This window comes from Olea europaea, chromosome 10, assembly GCF_002742605.1.
Source record: "Olea europaea var. sylvestris chromosome 10, O_europaea_v1, whole genome shotgun sequence".
NCBI lineage: Eukaryota > Viridiplantae > Streptophyta > Magnoliopsida > Lamiales > Oleaceae > Olea > Olea europaea.
This window is the reverse complement of record NC_036246.1, coordinates 41,468,385-41,490,783: the sequence shown is the minus strand read 5'-3', so window position 1 is coordinate 41,490,783 and position 22,399 is coordinate 41,468,385. Positions and strand designations below refer to the sequence as shown.

Genomic DNA, 22,399 nt, shown 5'->3' with positions numbered 1-22,399 from the left:
TGTGATTATATTCTAAATATGCCCTCCACAATTACATATATCACAATTCACTATCTTCTTCCTCATTTTTTCCAGCGCCACCTATTCGGCTTCCGAAATTCCATACTCCCCAGAATGCAACAAAGTCGTTCTAGAGCCACCCAAATCCCCGGACTCAGACCCGAATACCCCATTCCCTGGATCAAAATTCCTCACTCTCCACAATGCCCATTTTGATTACACGGAGGAAAACTCTCAGAAGGGCAATTTTCTAAATCCGCAAAGGTCCCTCTTTTTGTGGACCCGCAAAGTTACAAAACGCAAACCGACGAGGTATTCAAAATCGGCGCGTTCTTGCATCTAACGGGTGCTCAAGGTCGGGGTATTTGGGAAATTTCAAGCACCGGGAGTTGCGGCTTGTGCAATACCGGCCTCTCCACTGGCCGAGGAATGCGTTGCGTGTGCTGGTGTTTTCGATGACGGATACTAGGATTCGAGCTCTGGGAAGGTGTGTCTGGTTGGCTCTAGGGATAGCAATCGGACTAGTCAACTCGGATCATCCGTGGCTTGATTCGAAAAGGGCTCGAGCTCGCCATACTCGAGGCTCGGGCTGAACCCCATTTTAGGGTGCCGGGCAAAACTCAAGCCAGCCCGTGTGACACGTCGAGTCGGGCTCACGAGCCTATATTTAAAAAATATATATATTTTTTAAAAGGCAGCAACATGCATGCTGCTTGGTAGCCACCTGCTGTCTTTTTTATTAATTAAAAAAAAAAAAACACCAAAACCACAATCAAAATGGAGCTTGGCTCGGCTCGACCTAGCTCGGATCGAAAATGTCCAAGTCGAAAGCTCTGGTAGAGCCTAATTTTTTTGACTAAGCTTTGCTCGGCCCCAAAAAAAAAGCTTGATCATTTTATTCGAGCCGATCTCGAGTCTTAAATTTTGGCTCACTAGTCAGCCGGGCTCGTTGACAACCCTAGTTGGCTCAAGTTTGGGCAAACAAAGATCTGTTCATACCGTTTTAAAACTCGACTATCTTGATTCTTCCAGTATTTTAACTAAATGGTACGTCGGAAAGTTTGGACGTAAATGATAAAGCAGGTAAAGATACTAGGCGTGAACTTGAGGAAATATATATAATTATAAGCTGATTGAAGAAGTTAAAAATAATGTTATTTTTTCTGTTTTTTATGATTTGGCTAATGTTTCGCTAGGTGTAGGGGACTTAGGACAAACTGTGTCAATTTATTAGATCAGCCGGTGTTCTTGAATTGGATTATATGAGTGGATGCAGTAGGGTGAACTGTGATTTTCTTGGAGGCGGCAATGGTAGTACATGCCCAGGGTGATGAACTTAGGCCTGTTTGATCATTATTTTGAGAAAATGGAGTTTTGAATAGTGATTTTTTGGAGAATGTGTGGTTAAAAAGTAGTAAAAAATTTTGAGTTTACGTGTAAAATATTTTATTGTTTAATTGTGTGATTGAAAATGAATATAAGACTTAAAGAGTTTTGAAATGAAGGTTGTCAAACAGGGGCTGTGTATTTGGGGGATGGGAGAGTTATGCATTTGTTAGGTTTTGGGGATCTTGTGTATAATGAGTATCAGTTGCCTTTTCAGCCAAATATGGCTTTGGTTAGTGAGGGAAAATGGAATGCGGAGAAGAAGAGTCTTGACTTGGTTAGCTGTTGCATTTTGAGTAATTCTGGTCATAGTTCCGTAGGAGAATGTGTGATTAGATTGAGCTTGAGATTTCCAGCGAGGTGGACGGTGAGAGAGAGTACGGTAGTTGGGGAAATGTTGAGTAGTAGAAGTGTTCACAATAAGTGACAGATCCACGATATTGAGTTAGTTAGGGCGACTATTGACTGTTGACAGATGCAATAATAAAATTGTTTATTAATATTTAATTAAATAATATTAAAAAATCCAATCAATGTATAAATACATTAAAATGTAAAAGTCATAGACATTTAAAGATATAATTCAATACAACTCAAAACAATGATGGAAAAAAAAAATATTTTGCAATCATATATGCATAATCAAGTTTTAAATTTTTTACGAACTTAAGTGAAATAAGATGAAATTTTTACATAAAGCATGATTAAACGGTAAAGACAAACTCCGGGCTTAGGCGGAGGTTATGCAAAATTTTGAAAAATAATGATTTTTAGAAATAGAATAATTTTTAATCTCAAAAGGAAAAAAAAATGTTTTTTTAACTCTTAAAAGAATAAAAAGCAATATTTAGATTATCTAGATTTAAATTTTATAAAATAAATTGAGAAAACCTAACAATAAAAGTATATAAATTATGAAGTAATAATTTGAGTCAATAAATTTTTAAAGAAATTATTTCGAAAATGAAAATTAATAATAAATAATTGTTTAATCATTATTTATTGTATTAAAAAATTATTTATTGTATCAAAATAAAATTAAACAAATGAAGTAATAATTTGAGTCAATAAATTTTTAAAGAAATTATTTCGAAAATGAAAATTAATAATATATAATTGTTTCATTAGTTATCAATGCACTTAAATAAAAGAGGGAATGTGTGATCCACTGTTCATTCTTTTGCTGCCCGTTTCACACCAATCAGGCTTCATACTGTTCACAAACTAGACGTTCATGAGTAAATATCTTTGGTATATATATACCTTTTGTACTACCATTTGTACTATTTATTTTACACGTTGCTTCTCTCTATCGATTTTACGGTACGTTTTCTTCATATTATTTTCTGATTTTTTCTTCTTTTTCCTTGATCTAGCCGAGAAAGCTAAGTTGTTGTTAGATGTTTGCTTGTTCGTGGATTTTTTTTTTTTTTTAAGTTTTGTTAGCTTTCTTTAAGGTCTTCTTGCATTTTTCCTGTCTGGTGTGCGAGAATTTAGCTGGGTTCTCTTCATCTATGTCAACAGCTTCACTTTTTGCTTGATGTATATTATTTTGCTTCATTTTTGCTTGTCTGGACTTCTTATACTTCTGTTGAAGTTTTCCTATTATAATGATTTTGCTTTAACTTTTTTTTTAAATTTTTTTATTTTTCCAAAATAGCTACGTATGCAACTTCCACTCCACCACCAAAAACCTATAAAATATTACTTGTTAGCTACCTAATATACATATATCTGACCTTCAAACTTTGGCTTATTAATGTTTGATCAAATTTTTTATCCATCAATTTTAGGGTTCCTTTCAAAAAAATGTGCTGAGATCCTTCAAAATTTTCCTGTGTTTGTTTTAACAAGTGCTACTTTTTTAGATAAAAAGAAAAAAAAAATTTATTATTTTCAATTTTATAATAATTTCTTCCCATGGGCTGGGTATATAGATTATGATAAACTGGAAGAAAGGGTAATCAATTTTTGCCCAAAAATATTGATTCGTAAGGAGATGGGAGTTCATTCCCTCGGGAGTTTTATTATTTAACAGAGAAGAAAAAAACTGATGAATATAGAGTTAAAGGAAATGTATACTAATAGTAGTGGTTCCTTGTAAAAGACAAATGAAGATAATTTAACTGTTCCCACCCACTTATCAACACCATTAATGAATGCTACCATTTCCCAATGAAGATCTACTATAGCTAGGAATAATGGTGGCCAAAGCAAATTTTTAATTTTTCTCCTCTATAAAAGAATGAACAATAGTGTTTCTTCAGTCAACAAAGTTGGCCAGATGGGATAAAAATAAACTGCAATCCACCTGCCCATATACTCAACAATACAAAACCAGGAGGCTACGTGAAAAGAAAATTTTTAACTCTCAAAGAATGAACAACAGTGTTTTTAGTCAACAAAGATGGCTAGATGGAAGGAAAATGGAATGCAATCGACGTGTCCATATAACTTATTGGATGGATTAACTTATTGGATGGGAATTGCACCATGATTTAGGAACTTTATGCCTTACTCATTTTTTTTCTTTTCTTTTTTCTTTCGGTATATAAATTACATCATACGCAAGTGAGCAACATTAATACCCATGCCAGTCTCTCCTTAGATCAATCCGTTGAATCTAAGAACTTTTTTGTATTTCTCTAACATTTATGTTAACATTGCTTTATTTCTAGATGTTGTGCTCTTTTTTTTTTTTTTTTTTTTGGCTCCACATCCAATTTAGGTTATCATATTTACAAGTATCTTGTTGTTTGTATAGGGCTTTGAGAAAATTTGTTGTTAAACTTGTGGGGAAAATGTAATTAATATTCTGATATCAACTTCTGGGGTTCTATTTTGAATATAAATTTAGTTAATAACTTACTTTTTTAAATTAGTCATTTCATGTGAGACCTTAGTACCGAAATTTATTTTTTATAGGCTAATTATAAATTTTAGATCAGTAGTTTAATAGTAATAGAGATATAGATTCACATTCAGTTTACTAATTTTATGGACCCTCATCAAAATATAGTTTGAACTTGCAGTTAATTTCATTCTTTAGTGAATGAGAATGGTAGTTCAATTGTATATATGTACGAATATATCGCTCAGTCTAGGATCAGTCTTGTACGTGCTCTTTGTTGCTAAGTAAATCTTTGGATCTTGCAATGTTTTACTTTAATATTAATTTTCGATTATTTTCATGGTAAAAACAACGTATGTAAATGCAATTTTCAGAGTGAAAGTTAACTACAAGCAGAAAGTAGGATTCACTTTTTGCAGTCATGATAGATATGTAATTGGTGTGTGTATATCTATCCATATTGTATTAAAATTAACTAGAGGATGTTATCCTTTTTTCCTGGACTTGTGGTCACACGACTATTCACAAAGTGAGTTTTCCACTGTTCATCGGGATGAAAACAACGTCATATTGAAAAATATGTGCAAACATAAAAACATCCAGACTTTTCTACCGACATTATTTCTTTTTGCCTTCAACTTCATTTTAGCCTTCTCTCTCAATTGTCCAGTTTGTTCTCCTCAATTTCACAGCTGATTTTGTTTTCCGTTTACCTTGATCTAGGTGATAAACTTGAATTTTTTTTAGATCTTTGTTTCATTGTCATTTGTTTGTTAGTTTTTCTAGCTCTATTTAAGGGAAAAAAATGTTTATGTATACGTCTACTACAACGAGAAAGAGAGAGGATTTTCAAAACAAAAATACAAAATATATCAAGCTTTTGCAAGAAATTAAGACACCATATGAACACAAGGGAGTTGTGTAAAGAGAAAGCGTGCCTGCAGGAGAGAAAGTGACAAAGCAGGAATAAATTCAAATCCAAGTCTTTTGAATATTTTAATGTCAAATATTTTATTATTTAATGTTTCTTTAGTAAAACCTTCGTGCCTAGGTGATTGAAAAAGTGAAGGGTGGGGATTCAAACGTTTTAGTACAAGTGAACAATGTGAGAACAAGTTGTTGTAAGTATATTGGCAGATTTTTCGATTCATTAGGGATTTTTTACACTTTTGTGGGTGTTTGTACTTCTAAGTTTCAAAATATTATTTTTATCTAGCTAAAAATAAATAAAATTTTTGTTCGATCTTTACTCCACTCTGAATTTCTTTGTTATTTTTTGCAACTCTAGATCACAATGTTGTCATTCTTTCCATTAGCATGTAAAATTTAGTTAGGTTCTTCTTTCTCTACTTCGATCTATCTCAGAAGTTTAAGTTTTGCTTAATGTTTGCTTTTAGTGCTTTTATGAAGATTAAGAGAAAATGTTGTAGATATATTCAAACATTCTTGGCACATCTAGGAATTCTTACAGTTTTCTTCATTTCTACTTGTAGGTTTTAAAGTTTTAGCCATATTTTTGTGTGTATTTTCTTCTCTTGCTTTTACTTTTTGGAATTAATGAATTTTTGTAGTGTTATGAATAATTTTTATTATAATTTTCATGATTCCATGGCTTAATTGGTTCCGTTAATATTGTATTTATTTTCATTTTTTGTTCCAGGTTGCAAGATATCATTCTCAGCGTAAAAATATAAAAAATTTAAACATCAATTGAACTATGCTATCTTTAGGTATCATATTTTTTGTTTTCTTTTTTAGATTTTGCTGAGTTCTATTTTATCTTATAGCCTATTTGTATTTTTTTGCTAAGTTTTTTATTATAGTATTTATCATTCAAGTATTATTGACAAATTGCAAACTCTGATCTGTATTTATTGTTCTTATGTGTACAATGTTAAATTATATTTTTCGATTGTTGTAATTAACGACTGTAGCAGCGCACTCTATCTTGGGTAAGTTCTTCTAATTGAACTATCCAATTCTTTGTTCATACGTTTATTTAGTATGTTTATTTTGGTTATTTATTTATGGTAACTTGTAAAATTTGTAATAGGTTGTTGGTTATTGAGCTTCATTTCTGCATTTTATGAACACACTATTTTTTCCTTCTAAAATATATCTTTACTCATCATTACATATTGTGAACTTTAGTTTTATTGTATGTATATTTTAACATGTGTAGGATTAATTCTTTCTAATGCTTTCAGTTCTTGTAGCTAAAGTTGAGGTCCAACTATTCTACAATAACTATTAGTGTTTTGATGGATATTTTTGAACCATCTGTTGATGAAGAAGTTGATTTAGTTAACCTTCAAGCTACCTCTCAAACACCCAGCGAGTCATACCACGTCTTTATTCGTCAACAACATAATCAAAGAGAAAGGGATCGATACAATCGATTACAAATTGAGCGCGTTGATCTTCGAAAGAGGATAAATAACCGTATATCATTTGGAGAGAATAGCTTAGATCTTGTTGAAATGCATGAATCTACAACACATCATGAGTTTGAAGCTTCAACGTCAAACCAAAGAACAATTGATAATTTCAATTCTGAATTAGAAGGAAGTTCAAATCTGTTGAATGTACCAAGTACTTCATATGTATTACCACCGTGTATTGACTGTAAATATTGTGGTGCACGTAAATTTTTTAGAGAAAGTAAAGGATTTTGCTATTCTGATAGAAAAGTTAAGCTTTTTATGCCCGAATCACCAACTGAACTGTACACCTTATTTACTTCTAAAGAACTTATATGTATGGAATTTAAAAAAATCGCAAGGGAATATAATAACCACTTTGCATTCACTTCATTTGGTGTAAAATATGATAAAGAACTTTTTAAAACATACAGAGGTATTTACACATTTAGAGTGCAGGAACAAGTATATCATTATGTAAATCAACTTATGCCAGAAAATAACTTACCGTCTTATATGCAGTTATATTTTTATGATACAGATAATGAGCTTCAAAATCGTATGAACATTTCAGAGAACTTTGTTGAATCTACTTTGATTCTTTTAATGCAAATTCTAACCATAAATCCATATAGTAGATTCTTTAGGTCTTTAAGTAATATCCCTAATTTGTAACACCATCGGATACAAATAAGATGCGATCCAGGAGTTGATCAAAGAGTTTTTAATACTCCTACAGCGTCTCAAGTAGCTACTGTATGGGTCGAAAATGATGAAAATGCAAATATCCGTGTTCGTGATATTACTATATATAGTCATTCTGGTGAATCACACAAAGTCCACTATTACTATGATTGTTATGATCCTTTACAATATCCTTTGATCTTTCCATATGGAGAATCTGGCTGGCACGAAGGTATTAAGAGATATAGAAACCCATGCTTCTTGCCTTAGCATTTGTCCGACCCTATCACTCTTCCTAGCGCAGTGAATTCTGTAAATGAACTTCTTGAAAAAGAGTATGCAGGTTAATAGATGCACATTTTAGTAAATTTAATGACTTTTGCAATTTTACTACTTTAAATGAATATGAATACTCAAATTGTGTTATTTTTATGTGATGCGGTGCTTAATGAAAAAAAGAAACGATCTCAAGTCTCTTGCCGAGAATACTATTTGTATAAATTACAAATCAAGTCTCCTGGCAAGTTCGTGTTACTTCATACTGGTAGACTATTTCAACAATATGTTGTAGATATGTATGTTAAGATTGAAACTACTAGACTAGATTATTTTCGTAATAACCAAAAAAAATTTCGTGCCGAACTTTATCAAGGCATTGTAGATAGTGTTGAAAGTGGAGAGACGATGGGGTACAAAATTGGAAGAAAGTTTGTTCTTCCACAATCTTTTAAATGTGGTCCGAGAGATTTGCTAAGGAGATATATGGATACAATGGCTATTGTACAACGTTATGGAAAATTAGATGTATTTTTTATTGTAACATGTAATCCTAATTGGCCAGAAATTAAGAAAGAACTAAGGCACAATGATGATGTTCAAAATCGATCAGATCTAATTGTGCGTATCTTAAGAGCAAAATTAGAGGAGTTGAAAAATGATTTATATATGAAAAATATACTATGCCCTGTCATTGCTCATATATTTATGATTGAATTTCAAAAAAGAGGACTCCCTCATGCACATCTATTGCTAATTTTCAACTGTGGTCACAAAATTTGTTGTACTGAACATGTTGATAAGATATTTTCCTGTGAAATTCCTGACAAGGAGAAACATTCTTATCTTCATTCTGTTATTGTTAAACACAATATGCATGGCCCTTGTGGAAACGTAAATCCTAAGAATGTGTGTATGGAACCAAATAAAGGTTGTAAAAATAAATATCCGAAAGATTATTGTAATAGTACTATTTTTGGTGATGACTCTTATCCATTGTACAGACGTCGTAATAATGGTATTTCTGTTAAAGTTAGAGGTCAAATTTTAGACAATCGTTGGGTCGTACCATATAATCCTTATTTAAGTGCTAAATTTGATTGTCATATTAATATTGAAGTATGTTCTTCTATCAAAGCCGTTAAATATCTCTACAAATATGTGTACAGATGTCATGATCGTATTAATTTTTGTATAGATACAAATGAAACAAACAAAGAAATTGATGAAATTTCAGCTTATCAATCTGTTAGATGGATATATCCTCCTGAGGCTATGTGGAGGATTCTTTCTTTCAATTTGTCCGATATTTATCCATCTGTTTACTCTTTACAGCTTCATATTGAGGATCATCAACAAGTAACGTATGCCAATGAAGATGATTTATTTACTATTATTCAAAAAGAAAATACGAGGAAAACTATGTTAACTGAATTTTTTCGAATGAATGAAACAAACGAATTTGCTCGTACATTATTGTATCGAGATTTTCCAAAACATTTTGTTTGGAATGCAAATAACAAAGTTTAGACTCCTAGGAAAAAAACATGTTGTTATAGGACGAATTGTCACGGCTAACCCATCTAAAGGAGAACGATATTTTCTTCGTATTCTTCTTAATCATATTAGAAGACCAGTATCTTTTAATGATTTACGAACTTTGAACGGTGTAACTATTCCTACATATCGAGAAGCAGCACTTCTACATGGTTTACTAAGCGGAGATAATCACTGTGAAGAATGTATATCTGAAGATATTTTGTATGAGATGCCTACTGCTTTAAGACGTCTTTTTGCTACACTTCTTACGCTTTGCAATACTAATCATCCAAAACTCTTGTGGGATAAATTTAAAGTTTATATGATTGATGATTATGTATATCAAAATATATCTGTAGAGGTTGCTGAATTACGAGCTTTAGAAGATATCAGTTCTATTTTGAAATCATTAGGTAAGAACGTAAACAATTATGCAATGGTGTCATTCAATGTAAATATAGATGAGATTGAAAAGTTGAGAAGAATGGTTGAAGATGAGACAATTCATTTTGATACTCAAGGTGGATTTGATTGTGCAACAACATTAAATAAAGAACAACAGTTTGCATATGATACAATCATGAAAAAAGTTAAATTAGAATCAAACGGTGCTTTCTTCATTGATGATCCGGGTGGAACAGGCAAAACTTTTTTATATAAAGCACTCCTAAGTGGTGTAAGTTCACAAAATTTAATTGCCTTGACAACAGCATCATCTAGAGTATGTGCATCTCTTTTACCTAGAGGTCGAATAGGTCATTCAAGATTTAAAATTCATTTGGAAACAATTGGTAAAATAAGCTGTTCTGTTGGCAAGCAATCAGCTTTAGGAAATTTGTTGAACATGTCAAGATTAATCATTTGGGATGAAGAACCGATAGTCAATCGTTCTACTGTGGAAGCTGTAGATAAAATGTTTAGAGATATTACTGATTGTAATTTGCTCTTCGGTGGGAAAGTAGTAGTTCTCGGAGGTGATTTTCGACAAGTTCTACCAGTTGTACGAAAAGGAAAAAAATACGATATAATGAAAGCTAGCTTAGTTTTCTCTGACTTATGGCCTTCCTTTTTGCATCTTCCATTAACCGAAAATATGAGAGCTAAATTGGATCCCACTTTCTGTAGTTACTTGCTAAGAATTGGAGATGGAATAGAGAAAAAGCATACTTGTAAATGCATTGAACTTCGAGAGGATATAGTTTTACCATTTGAAGATGAAATTTCATCCTTAAAGAATTTGATACATCATTTTTTTCCAGATATAGAAACATATGCTGATAACCTCCAAGCGATGGCAAATCGAGTTATTCTTACACCTACAAATGAATGTGTTGATCATATTAACAGAAATTTATTTGAACAAATTCCTGGTGAAAGTTATGCATACTATAGTTTTGATGAGGCAATTGATAAATTAGAACAAAACTTGCAAGAAGATTTTTTACATAGTCTTAACCTTAAATGGCATTCCACCCCATGAATTGATACTTAAGATGAACTGTCTTATGATGTTATTATGAAATATCAATCCTTCAGAAGGATTATGTAACGAGACGCGCCTTACTTGTCGAAAATTTGAAAAGAATGTAATTCTTACAGAAATCACAACATGTGAATATTGTGGAAAATATGTTTTCTTGCCGAGGATCCCTTTTATACCTCTAAAAAGTTATCAAAATTCAATTCAATTTAAAAGAACTCAATTTCCAATTAGGTCGTGCTTTGCAATGACAATAAACAAAGCACAGGGTCAAACACTTGATTTTGTTGGTTTGTATCTTCCCCAACCCGTTTTCTGTCATGGTCAGCTCTATGTGACATTATCAAGAGCAAAAACAAGCAAATTTATCAAAGTTCTACTTAAACCAACAAATGCTGACCATTTACATGAAAAGATGTACGACAAATGTTGTCTACAAAGAAATCCTTTCATTAATACACACGTAAGTCTACAGTTCTTTAATATTTTCTTTTTCATTGTCACTTATCATAATCTACTTTGTACAAGATGAAAGTTAATATAGTAAAAACACATTATCATATCATGAGAAATTATCTACGTAAATCTTTAAAAAATATCTTATATATTCTTTTACTTTTGTTTCTTATTTCCTCCTCTTAGTTCGTAAAAGCCTTGTTTTTCCATCTTTGTTTATTCAGATGATCTCATTTATACATATTTGAAAGAATCTTTCACTTGATGCTACCCGTTATATTCTCTTATCATTATGTTTCCAAAGGTAGATTTCTTCTCCACTTATCTTTTTCTTGCTCTTCAATTTCTTACCGAAAACTTAATTTTTGCTACTTTACTTATTTACAGTTACATTAACAATTGTATAGTTGATACAACTTGCCTGTGAATATGAGATACGTCTAATTTCACGTTGTCCCCCCCCCCTTCACTTTCATCCTGAATAATTAATAATAATCCATTGTTGGGAGTATTTGAAAATGTTTCCCTGTTCAATAATTTAAGATTGTATATATATATGTTCGATTACGTTTTCACTAACAAAGTTCACAATCCAATCAACTAAGGACTCTTCTCTTCATGTGCAAGACAAATAGCTTATCTAGATAAAGGTCGAATAGCTCAATCAATTTGTTTTGCATCATATATATATATATATACACTTTGTTCAATTCTTCCTATTGTAATGAAAATTCCAGCTAAGGCCGATGGATCATATATATATATATATATATATATATATATATATATATAAAAGAGAGGATGGTGTATTCATTGTTCATTTGTGCACCCTCCTTTTCACACCTATCCAAATCTACTGCTCATGAACCAGTTTGGCTTCAAAGACGTACAAAAAACAGTCATTTCATTTGTTGGATATTCGTTTCTCTGCGACTCTACCGCTCCACCCTAATTGCTCTTTTTCTTTCGCGATCGAACAAAGAAATTCGAAATAATCTAAAGCAATTGATACATATACCTGTAAGTATAACCTTCACTACTACAATTTCTTCCTCTTCCGTATATTGTTTCCAATTTTTGAGTTTTATTGTTGAATCTGTGATTTCTTTTAATTTTTTTGTTCGGTCTTTTAAGAAATCGAACCCAAAATACCTATAGTATGTTCTTTTGATGTTCTTCTTGTGTATACTTTGTTCAATTCTTCCTATTGTAATGAAAATTTCAGCTAAGGCCGATGGAATTATGGGTCAGGGAGAGCAAAACCCAATTGTAGTTTTGGAGGCGAAGTTAAAGGAACTGGATACTATTTTGGACGGTTTAGGTTAGCTAATGTTTGTCAGTTTCGTGAATTTGGTAATTTTAAGCCTTAAAAATATTTTTTTTAACAATTAAAGATTATGTTTATTTGTGTGTAATGGAGTCTGTGTATTAGGATTTAAAGGAAGCGAAGATAAAGAAGCCAAGGAAATGCAAAGAAGTTGAAAACAAGAAGACAACGAAGAAAGACTATAAAAAAGCTAGAGAGGAAGAAGCTCCAGCTGGTTATATTCATGTAAGAGTAAGGAGGGGCCAGGCAACAGATAGTCCCAGCGTTGCAGAAAGGGTATTCAAAAAACTGTTCTTCAAGTATTTCCATTAGAATTTTTATTTTTTTACCTTAGTTTCCTAAAAAAGAATCCTATTAAATTACCAGAATTTGGAATATTGATTTTCACAATTTATTTTCTAATTATTTCAAGCGAGGAGGGAAAGAATAAGTGAAAGAATGAAGCTTCTCCATGATCATGTTCCTGGTTGTGACAAGGTGAGTATTATGAATCACAAATAATATTACATTTATAAGTGCACAAAAGAATTAAGATTTTCCTCTTCCGAGGATGGGGAGTACAACTAAAGAAACTACACTTCATTTGTTTAGTGTCTTTGTGACTCCTAAATTACATTCAGACTCACTGCTCGAAAGAAATTTTGTTGGAAAGTCGATATACATAATTGTCTCTGTCTATAGAAATTCTATTCTGTTCAAAATTCTTCATCCGACAGCTTCATGTAAATCGAGTGATAAACAGGTAACTGCGAAGGCCCTTATGTTGGATGAAATAATCAACCATGTCCAGTCCTTGCAAAATCAAGTCAAGGTATTATATTTTTTCCTTCAAATTATCTAATTAAACACAATATCAATTTATAAAAAAAATTAATATATGTTTTCGTCTCAATGTATATATTCAGTTTATCTCGATGAAACTCGCTTCGAATAATCCCATGTTGTATGACTTCGGAACGGATTTTAGAACCATTCATGGTTAGACCTGATTAGGTACATGAATTTATCTTAATGAGCAATATATTTTTTATTTTAAAATAGTATTTTGTTCTTTATTTTTTATTTTTTTGGTTATATAAACATGCAGAATTTATGCAGCCCTACAGAGACACCAGCAAATGACTATCCTCTATTGGACTCTTTTAATATGCTGTTGTTTGAACATGACCAAATGCTTATTATTTTCTCGCGGTATAGACGAACAAGATTTTAGTTCTTTTTCTTTCTTAATCTTGAGAATATGCAATTATTGTTTTACAAAATTGATGAATTTTATGTCATTTTCAGAAGAATGGATAGTTTTTTTTTTTGGGAGTGGAAGAACTAAGACAAAAAGATATCAATCACACAGGAATCAGCTATAATTTGTGTTCATAAATTTATCTGGTATGCAATCAATCACTGTCTAATTAAAGTATGAATAATTCTTAATACAAATGAAAATCATACGTTAAAAAGATGATTATCTTTCAAATGATGTTTTGTCGTACTTTACCATGTTTAAGGTATCCCAAAATATCATTAATTAATTGCCTATAGGAAAAGAAAATTGTGTCGAACTTAGTATATTTCACCCAGCATATCATATTTTGTATATTAGAGTTTATTACTGAATACTTGTTAGTGGTATTTATTGTTGGACCTGGTGGTTTCAATGTAGTCATTGAAATGGTGCAAATATGGAAGAGATGGGTGATTATCTTCTTGAGAAAACGGCTCTCAGTGACGATGAAGAAAGTGGTAAGCAGAAATTTGAGTAAATGGAAAATCATATGTTGTGGTTGTAATATGTATAAAGCACCCAAGGATTTAATCACACCGAAGCCGATTTTATGTAACAGTTTTAGAATGGAAATTTTCATCACATTCACATTAACTAGTGTTTCAAACTAAGCCATAACGAATGTGTTAAGTTTAATTGCTTGTTATTAATATCAGTGCTCTGTGGTCTTTAGGTGTACTTTATTTTTGAGGGTTTTAATTATAAAGTAGATATGTACATAAGAAATTCAATCATCAGTATAAGGCTACAATTGGAGCTGATTTTGTCACCAAGGAGCTTCAAATTGATGTCTGACTCGTTACTCTTCAAGTAAGTTTTAGTTTCTTGAAGAACTGTTTTCATTCAACAAATATATAATTCAGTGTGCAATCTTATATTCAGAACTTCAAAATTGGTTGTTTTAAGTTTTCTTTACATGGGAATGAATGTGGGTTGTTCGGTGGCAGATATAGGACACTGCTGGACACGAGAGATTTCAAAGTCTCGGGGTCACATTTTATAAAGGAGCAGATTGTTGTGTTTGGTGTACGATATTAATGTAATGAGGTCTTTTGATACCCTAGACAATTGGCATGAAGAGTCTCTCATAGAGGTTGGTGAATCTATTAGACCGTTCTATAATTTGGATGTTATGCTTTTTTAGTTTTTTCCATTGGACATTTATCTGTTGCATTAGTTCATGATACATTCAACCCATATCAATTTTCTAGTAGTGCTTTAATATTACACAACTTAATGGTCTTCATCTGTTATTAAAAAGGTAGAAAAATGATTCTATGACATTAACACAGTTGGAAAATTATCAACAAGAACTTGAGGAGATGAAGAACATGTCGAGACAGGAATATGTTGCTTAATTAAGAAGGTTGCCTTTTTGCTACTCAGTAATTTACAAATTGGGACATTTATCAAGTCCGTTTATTTTTAACTAACGAATACTATAATATATTACAGGAAAAGCAATGGCTTCTCCAGGGGAACTTCAATTTATAGAGGAGTTACAAGGTCTTAATAGACTGCCTTATTTAAGCTTAAAGCCTTCGGTTGAAATTGATGTTTTCTTCCACTCCATTGAAGTTTTTGTTTTATTTTTTTTTCTTTAGTAGACATCATCAACACGGATGTTGGCAAGCTCAATTGGCGAAGCTGCAGGAAACAAGGACCTCTATTAAGGGACATTTAGTGAGTGTTGATTCTTTAACTATACAGGGGAAATTACTTTTTTGTTTTGCGGTTTAAATTGATTCTTAGCATATAAACTCTACGAAATTATCTTCAAATGTGAAGGAGTGAACTTTTTTTGTTTTTCCTATAGGATTTTGTTTTTGTATACTACCTAATGAATACATGCTGAAATTTATAAATCTTAGGTCTTTACCGGAAATAAAGCTTAACGTCTTGTTTGTAGTTTTCATATTCCACAAGTAACTTCAAAGAAAACTATTTCTGTTTTTTGTAACCATTTTAATTATATTTTAGGTACTCAAGAAGAAGCTGCTGAGGCGTATGATGTAGCAGCTAAAAAATTTCAGGAGATAGATGCAGTAACCAACTTTGGAATCTCAAGATATGATGTAGATCGGATTATGGCAAGCAGTTCCCTTCTTTCAAAGGAAATGGCTAAACAAAACAAGGACATGGATTCAAGTAACAAGATCTTTGATAACAATCCCTCGAACTATAACCATCATTTGAAAGTTGCAAATGCCTCAAAGGAGGACAATAGCAATGTGCCTAACTGGAAAATGGCACTCTATCATAAAACTGGTGGAGTTGATGACTTTAGAAATGGATCTTACTATATTGGTGTAAATGGCATGATTGGGATCGAGGCAATGAACTAAACTGAGAATAATGTGGATGAATAGGGAAAAATGGCGAGTCACTTTTCAAGTGCTTCTTCACTGGTGAATGACTTGAGAGAAGGCAGCAGGATAAAAGCATTGGTTAGTCATTTTTCATGGCTATAATTTATATAATCAAGGCAATTTTTCATTGGTTGTAGAAAAGCCCAAAATAGCATAACCAAATAATTGTTTAGCCAATTAAATGATTTAAAACTAACTAAAATAGGCATGTCGGAACTAATCTAGGTAATGCAGGCTCAATTTATCTCACTCTTTCTTTGTACCAAGAAGAATCCTCAATGTAAAAACCAAGTCCTCAATTTCATGTTATTATATAATTTTTGCACTATAAATGCTGCGAACAAGGCTAAAGGGATCAGGAACTGTCAATCCACCCAGATCTACCTGCAAGAGAGTGGACTGGATGAACAAAAATAGGGTTCTGATGTGTTGGAATCTAACCCATTCTCAGATGTTATCCCCGCTGCATACATAGTGCTCAAAACAGAAACAATGATAAGATTAAGAATGACCAACAAGGAGAACTAGAACTCTGTTTCCTCTTATGTATGAATTGAATCCTACCCATGTTCAACTCATATCATAATCGGTCAGTTGGCTGAAAACTCATCTTCCATCAATTTGTTTTCCACCAGTTTAGATTCGACCCAACCTGCACATCTGCCACCTAATGTAAACATTAATGATTGGAATGAATGGGAAAATATTCAACACTGTTTTTATAAAAATTGCAATGTAGAAATTTTGAAGTCCCAGAGCATATACAAGGGGGTAAAAGATCTCGTCCCCAAGATTTCTGATCAATTTTATATTTTCGTCCCGTGCCCTTGACATGTTTCATAAAAAGGATTGTAGTTGAGTAATGGCGCCCAGCAAGTTCTTCATAAAACAAGCAAGGAGACTACTTAGCAATTTTTCTTCTTTAGAAACTACGTAAGAGTGTTGTTTTTTTGCTAACTAATTTTCGTATTACAGTTTATCAGCATTTTAATAGTTGTAGTATCCTTTGGTAGTTCTATACCATTATTGAAAAGAAAAAATGTATTCTACGCTTCAATCGCCTTTTATTTCCTTGACTTTCTGTAATTTTAGGTTGAACTTGCACACAGAGGGAGAGGATCATCTTATGATCGCTATAGTAGTTACAGCAGTGGAGGCTATCGTGGTGGATTTTCAAGGTATTCTGACTATAGAGGTAGGTTCTATTATGCTCCCACTCTTACTCTTTACATCTTACGTTGACATTGACTCCTGTAAATTATCATTTTTTAATGCTAATACATTTGTAGTTTTGGTTATTGGACTGCTTTCTGCTACTGCATGGCAAGACTTAAGGTAGCACAACTCCTCAATCCTCTTTATTGTGTTGTGTTAAAAGGAAGAGTTATGCTTTGCTACTTTGTAGTCTCTTGATATATTGTTTCTACTAGGATCACATGCGTCAAGCCAGGGATGTTTTCTTTTCTCAAGTTTGCCGCGATCGAGATGGTAAATCTTTTTTCTTTAAAACATTTTCTTTTTGATTGTTATTAGGTAGAACTTCTCGTTACATTAAATTCATATAAATTATTATTTTTTTTAGCTTGGAAGCCTCTTGTGCATGGGTAGAGAAGAGAGGACTAGCATTTTCTTCTAACCAAACAGAGAAAATGAATTGGCTAAGCTGCTATAGAAATTATGCATTTGAGCTACGTTTGAATTCATAGATGCTCTCCCCCCTTCTTTTTCAAGCAATGTTGCTTCAGGGTTGAGGTGAACACTAATACTTTCGTACACTAATGTTATTGCTGTTAAAATCTTTTTATTGGCTTGCTTTAATGGGTTGAAGTGGGGGTCATCTTCTTTCTTCAAAGGGTAGAAGTTTAGTTTACTATTCAACTTTCATTGAAATTTTCCTTCTTTCTTTAACAGGACCACAAGCTGGGATATATAATTATCTGGCCGCTCGTAATTTTAATGAATGGTGTGTGGAACGTCCGATTCAGAGTACTCAAATGCAAGTTTCTGGTTCTCATTACTATTAATTTCTGGCACCTCTGTGTAACACGTAATCGGTGTGCATTGTTCATTATCTAGATACTTTCTTAGTAAAAAATGACAAAACCACCCATTTTCTTTCCAAACCCATTTCCTTAACCCTAATTTCCTCTGCAGTCTCTCAATTCTCATAGAAATTGGTGTCAAATAATTTCCCCTAAATTGATCTTTACACTTGCAATTAGAATCCTCACCCCGTTTTACTGTCATTGTGTATTCTTCTTCCAATTTCTTTAGATCTATATAGTTAAGCGCTCGATTTTTGTTTTTTTTTTTTTGGACCTTTGGTGAAAATCTACAACAAACGGGGGACATTTCTATAGGAAATTGAAGAGTTTTGACCTCAAGCATATTCTTCTCATACTTTTTCTCTTTGCATTTTTGTCTCATTTTTTCCAGCTCCATATTCTTGGTGCTTAGATTCATTCCCTTTTAAGTTTGTTTCAATTTTTGTGAAAGTTTCCCAAAAATTCAGAAAACTTCATGTTTAGTTTAGTTTAGGGTTATAATTGGTGAAATAGATGCCTCTATCTTTATTATCTGAGTTGGGTTAGAATTCATTATTTTTTTGGGGTATTACAGTTGATTTTTTTGGCCATAGATATCAGATTTTTTGGTTCGATGTTGGTAGTTGGGAGTTTATAGTGTTGGGCTTATTTTCATATTTGTATACATCGTCTTTTAATTTATTTATTTTTCGTTTGAATTCTCTTGTGCATCAAGAATCACAAACCTTAAATCAAGATTTCTTGTTTACTTTTTAGATTTTTCTGATTATTCTTCACGAAGGATTTAAGTTCAGTTTTTCGATTTCAGGTAAATTGTTTTACAGTAGTTATGTCTTTTTTTTACCGGTTTTGTGTATATTTTTCTTCTTTGTTTCTGTGTAGGAGAATATTCTCATTTGAGGAAGTGTTTAAGAGTCTAAGATCTACCAGTGAGAGGATCTTTAAACTGAGGCTGTTGAAGAATCAGATGAACATGTTAATAATACATTTAGGTTAAAAATTATGTACAGTTGTAAACTTACATTTACTATATGCTTTTAGGCTACACAACATCACAATTTACTACAATTAATGTGTTAGGCACGGTTTGATCAATCTGGTCAACAGAAAGGGGAAAAAATTCAGTTCACTGGTAAAATAATAGGCATACTATTTGAAAATTATGAGATTTGGGAATCTATAAAGCGATTTCTCAACAATAACACAACTTTAGTAGCTAACAGTGGAAGACACAATCTATTTTACAAGAACAAAAATGTCACAACTTGTAGGAGATAAATATAACAGAAATGCTGAAGAATAACACATAAAAAGCTTTTGCATGGTGGATGAGAAAGTTAAGAGGTTCATTACTTACGTTGGAACTCTTTACCATTAATATCTCCCATATTGATGAAAAGTGGGGGAAAAAAATAAATAAATCATTTAGGTTTCGTGTTATAGAAGATGGAAGGAGATGAATTAAAACATACAGAATTGAATTTTGAATATAGTCATAAGTAGAAGAATAATGCAAGCTATAATAAGTGTAAAGGTATATTCATTAGAAGTAGCTGGTACCAGTGCTCTACGACTGGCCCTCTTTCTCTTGCCAGTACAGCTCTTAACATCTTCTCATCTTTAGCTTCTCTGGTTTTATGTTAGGGTTTTTTCGGTTGAAACCTATATGATGTGATTTTACTAAAGAAAAGGGGTTGGAGCTGCTAGATGCCTGCATATACAACATTTATATGTACATTTGTTTAACTGTGTTTTTATTTTGTAACTTTTTACTGTTCATGTTCTTTAAAACTAAAATCATGCTTGTTTGCTACACTGTTTGAAAGGGAAAGAAAAAATTACAACACCTCTACTAACATGGTTTTTTGAAAAATGAGCTATTTACGATTTTTTACTTAAATGTTTCTTCCTTTCAATTTGTCCTCCTTCATGAAACCCTATCAATCTTTCATGAACTTTTCGTTAAAAAGTGGTTGAGATCATGTTTGGCTAAGCTTGGACACCAGGTTCAGACCGCCACTGACGCATTTCTACAGACGCAGGAAGAAACTTGCCCAGCCACTCAGCTTATGGTTGGGAGATTGACGGATGCCTATGGTGTTATAGCCACTCGACAGGGTCGAGTTTTCTCTCCCACCCCGGGGGAATTGATGAGGACATCCAATTTTAATTAAGTTTAGCAATTTTAATTATTTTAGTTGGAAGTTAGGTTATTTAATTTTATGGACTTGTGTATGGGCTTGGCCCTAGGTTTACATTATTTTTCCAGTATTTAAACCTATCTTACATTGTTATTTGGGATGGATGAATTTGATAAAATAAAGAATTGGTTTTGCAGCCATCTCCCCCCTCTTCCCCGTCTCTGTGTTCTCCTCTTCCCTCTCTGCCTTCTTCTTCTCCTCTCTTCTCTCTTCTCTTCTTATTATGTTTACTGAGTTATTCTACATCAGGATTACTTTGCTTGTGAGAATTTTGATCTTTAGAATGAATTTATCTGTACACGCACTACAAAATCATTGAAATAGAATTTCTAATCATATTTTCGATCGACTTGTAGTTTAGACAGTTAATCCTATTTGTAAATGTACGTACAATGAACATGATCAAATGGTCTGTAGATTTGTGATGTTGTCATGAAATCCGATGGTCTTTGGCTTGTATGCCAAGCTTCTCGAAAACATCATGAGGTAAATCTTCAATTAAGTTAAGCATCAATGTCTGAGTCAGTTCTCTAGGTGTCAAGTTGTGTTAGATATGAAATCACAACTGGCATAATAGGGAAATCCTGAAGCAGTGCTATCGTATGGAATTATAGTTTTGTGTTTTATGGTAACAATAAGATTAATGACATTCATTCATTCATTCAGTAAATTAATTCTTTTCAAATTTTTGAGTTCTTCCTTCTCTATGCTTGCTTATGATCAATGATTTCATCTACATAGTTAATTTAGCCAATATGCAGTTAACATTCATTTTTCTCCATATAAAGATGGGACATAAAGTTGCATTTATTCCAAGAGATATGTTAGCGCAGTAGCTTGATGTGTTACAACTTTTGGGATGATAGCTTTCACGAGAGTAGTTTCTCTGTAAAGTGTTATAGCTCAAATATGTCAATGATGATGCTTACATGTTGACTATGGTTAGGTGGTAGGTAATCTGCTTCATCATTTTGCCAACAATCAAGAAATCTTAATCTTCTATTCTCAAGACCCTCTGAAGCAAGGTAATATTTATTTTTTTCTATACTTTATCTGTTTCCCCCCTTTTAATTTTCACCGGAGCCATTGATAGAAGTATTTTCCTACTTGTTTATGTAGTGGGTTCACTTTCGTTATTTTCCAGTGGTCACATTATTTTTTAATGTATTTATCTTTTCTATATGTATTTTTCTATTTCCTAATGGTTTTGATTTGCATGACTAAAGTTGTAAGAACTGGTGTTTAAATTGCATTTGAAGTTAAAATATACCATTCCATTCTATTTAAACTTTCATGCACATTTCAATTATTTACAAACCTATATACTCCAAACTAAATGTTCCATTTCGGATATATAAACATTTGTAATACTCCTACAGGATAGGTAAAGCTGAAATCGTAAAATGATGTTGTGAATATGTTGTATTCTTTGAAAAACTATTATTAATTTTCATTATGCTTTATTTTCTTCTCAATTGTCGACATTGGAACTCATAAATAGCACCTACCGGTTTTTAAAACATATTTGCAAATATTATATCTTCAATTTATTGCATTTCCTCTTTGTCTATCACTTTCCCAACACTCTACTAAATCAAAAGCTAATTTGTTCAAATAGAATGCAAAAATTAGATTACTTTAATTGAAAATTGTTTACTGTCACTTTATGAAATTTAACAATTCATTGATTTCAGAGTTTAAATTACAATTCTACATTTGTTTTACTAATTTTCCTATTTTGCATATTACAATGATTGTCGATGAGAATCCAAATGAGAGAAGATAGTATTTCTTCTGTTGCTTGTGACAAACATCAGGTATTCTTCCATAAGACAAATCTTGCTGAATTTTAGTTCAATCTTACAGTTCTCATTTAGATTCACAATCGTCAAATATTTTTTCGTTTTTTGTATTTTATGTATGAGATTCAAACTGCTTATTGTTTTAACGAAATTTAGAACAAATTTATTTGAACTACAAAATAATGGATAATAAAATGATTCTCTACATTAAACTATCGAATACTTAAATGAAATAATTTTTACGCTTACATAACTGATCCACAATAGATTACTTTACATTT

The 22,399-nt window shown here is 32.2% G+C and overlaps 4 protein-coding genes across 28 annotated transcripts in view; all 4 read left to right on the top strand.

Annotated features, from left to right (window-relative positions):
* Window positions 1-2,632: 2,632 nt before the first annotated feature.
* On the top strand, window positions 2,633-7,971 carry LOC111402304. Of its 3 annotated transcripts, none has more exons than XM_023030521.1 (3): window positions 2,633-2,709; window positions 5,898-6,189; window positions 6,454-7,971. In XM_023030521.1, the coding sequence occupies exon 3, from the start codon at window positions 6,499-6,501 to the stop codon at window positions 7,330-7,332; it is 834 nt and encodes a 277-aa protein (XP_022886289.1). In that variant the 5' UTR covers window positions 2,633-2,709; window positions 5,898-6,189; window positions 6,454-6,498; the 3' UTR covers window positions 7,333-7,971. The 3 variants fall into 3 exon arrangements, with proteins under 3 accessions (XP_022886289.1, XP_022886288.1, XP_022886287.1); XM_023030520.1 differs by having other exon boundaries at window positions 6,445-7,971; XM_023030519.1 differs by having other exon boundaries at window positions 5,898-7,971.
* On the top strand, window positions 7,747-10,636 carry LOC111400679. The gene is made up of 2 exons (XM_023028072.1): window positions 7,747-9,095; window positions 9,247-10,636. Exons 1-2 carry the CDS (start codon window positions 7,747-7,749, stop codon window positions 10,634-10,636), a joined length of 2,739 nt encoding a protein of 912 aa, XP_022883840.1.
* Window positions 10,637-11,642: 1,006 nt separating this feature from the next.
* Window positions 11,643-17,691, top strand: LOC111402303. Of its 23 annotated transcripts, XR_002704214.1 has the most exons (18): window positions 11,890-12,112; window positions 12,318-12,413; window positions 12,525-12,695; window positions 12,832-12,896; window positions 13,162-13,230; window positions 13,325-13,412; window positions 13,507-13,610; window positions 13,707-13,805; window positions 14,080-14,159; window positions 14,375-14,511; window positions 14,649-14,794; window positions 15,157-15,207; window positions 15,306-15,384; window positions 15,682-16,148; window positions 17,180-17,265; window positions 17,399-17,405; window positions 17,501-17,558; window positions 17,653-17,691. XR_002704214.1 is itself a non-coding variant. In XM_023030513.1 (12 exons), the coding sequence occupies exons 7-12, from the start codon at window positions 13,538-13,540 to the stop codon at window positions 15,715-15,717; spliced, it is 456 nt and encodes a 151-aa protein (XP_022886281.1). In that variant the 5' UTR covers window positions 11,643-11,742; window positions 12,318-12,413; window positions 12,525-12,695; window positions 12,832-12,896; window positions 13,162-13,230; window positions 13,325-13,412; window positions 13,507-13,537; the 3' UTR covers window positions 15,718-15,970. The 23 variants fall into 23 exon arrangements, 10 of the variants coding, with proteins under 10 accessions (XP_022886281.1, XP_022886280.1, XP_022886275.1 ...); XR_002704212.1 differs by lacking the exon at window positions 13,707-13,805 and having other exon boundaries at window positions 17,653-17,689; XR_002704213.1 differs by lacking the exons at window positions 13,507-13,610; window positions 13,707-13,805 and adding an exon at window positions 14,994-15,067 and having other exon boundaries at window positions 17,653-17,688.
* Window positions 17,692-21,256: 3,565 nt separating this feature from the next.
* The window catches only part of LOC111402301 (replication protein A 70 kDa DNA-binding subunit D-like), an 8,983-nt gene continuing 7,840 nt past the window's right edge, over window positions 21,257-22,399 (top strand). Inside the window, exon 1 of the mRNA XM_023030488.1 lies at window positions 21,257-21,341. The gene's annotated coding sequence lies outside the window, so the exon portion shown is untranslated. The remainder of the gene's footprint in view (window positions 21,342-22,399) is intronic.

Excerpts from the sequence above, each read along its gene's own strand:
- LOC111402304 (XM_023030521.1), top strand. The coding sequence starts at position 6,499 with ATGGATATTTTTGAACCATCTGTTGATGAAGAAGTTGATTTAGTTAAC.
- LOC111400679 (XM_023028072.1), top strand. The coding sequence starts at position 7,747 with ATGAATACTCAAATTGTGTTATTTTTATGTGATGCGGTGCTTAATGAA. Across the intron at positions 9,096-9,246 it reads GAATTTGCTCGTACATTATT|AAGACCAGTATCTTTTAATG; the intron begins GTATCGAGATTT and ends TAATCATATTAG.
- LOC111402303 (XM_023030513.1), top strand. The coding sequence starts at position 13,538 with ATGACTATCCTCTATTGGACTCTTTTAATATGCTGTTGTTTGAACATG. Across the intron at positions 14,160-14,374 it reads CAGTGACGATGAAGAAAGTG|GTGTACTTTATTTTTGAGGG; the intron begins GTAAGCAGAAAT and ends TGTGGTCTTTAG. Across the intron at positions 15,385-15,681 it reads CCTCTATTAAGGGACATTTA|GTACTCAAGAAGAAGCTGCT; the intron begins GTGAGTGTTGAT and ends ATTATATTTTAG.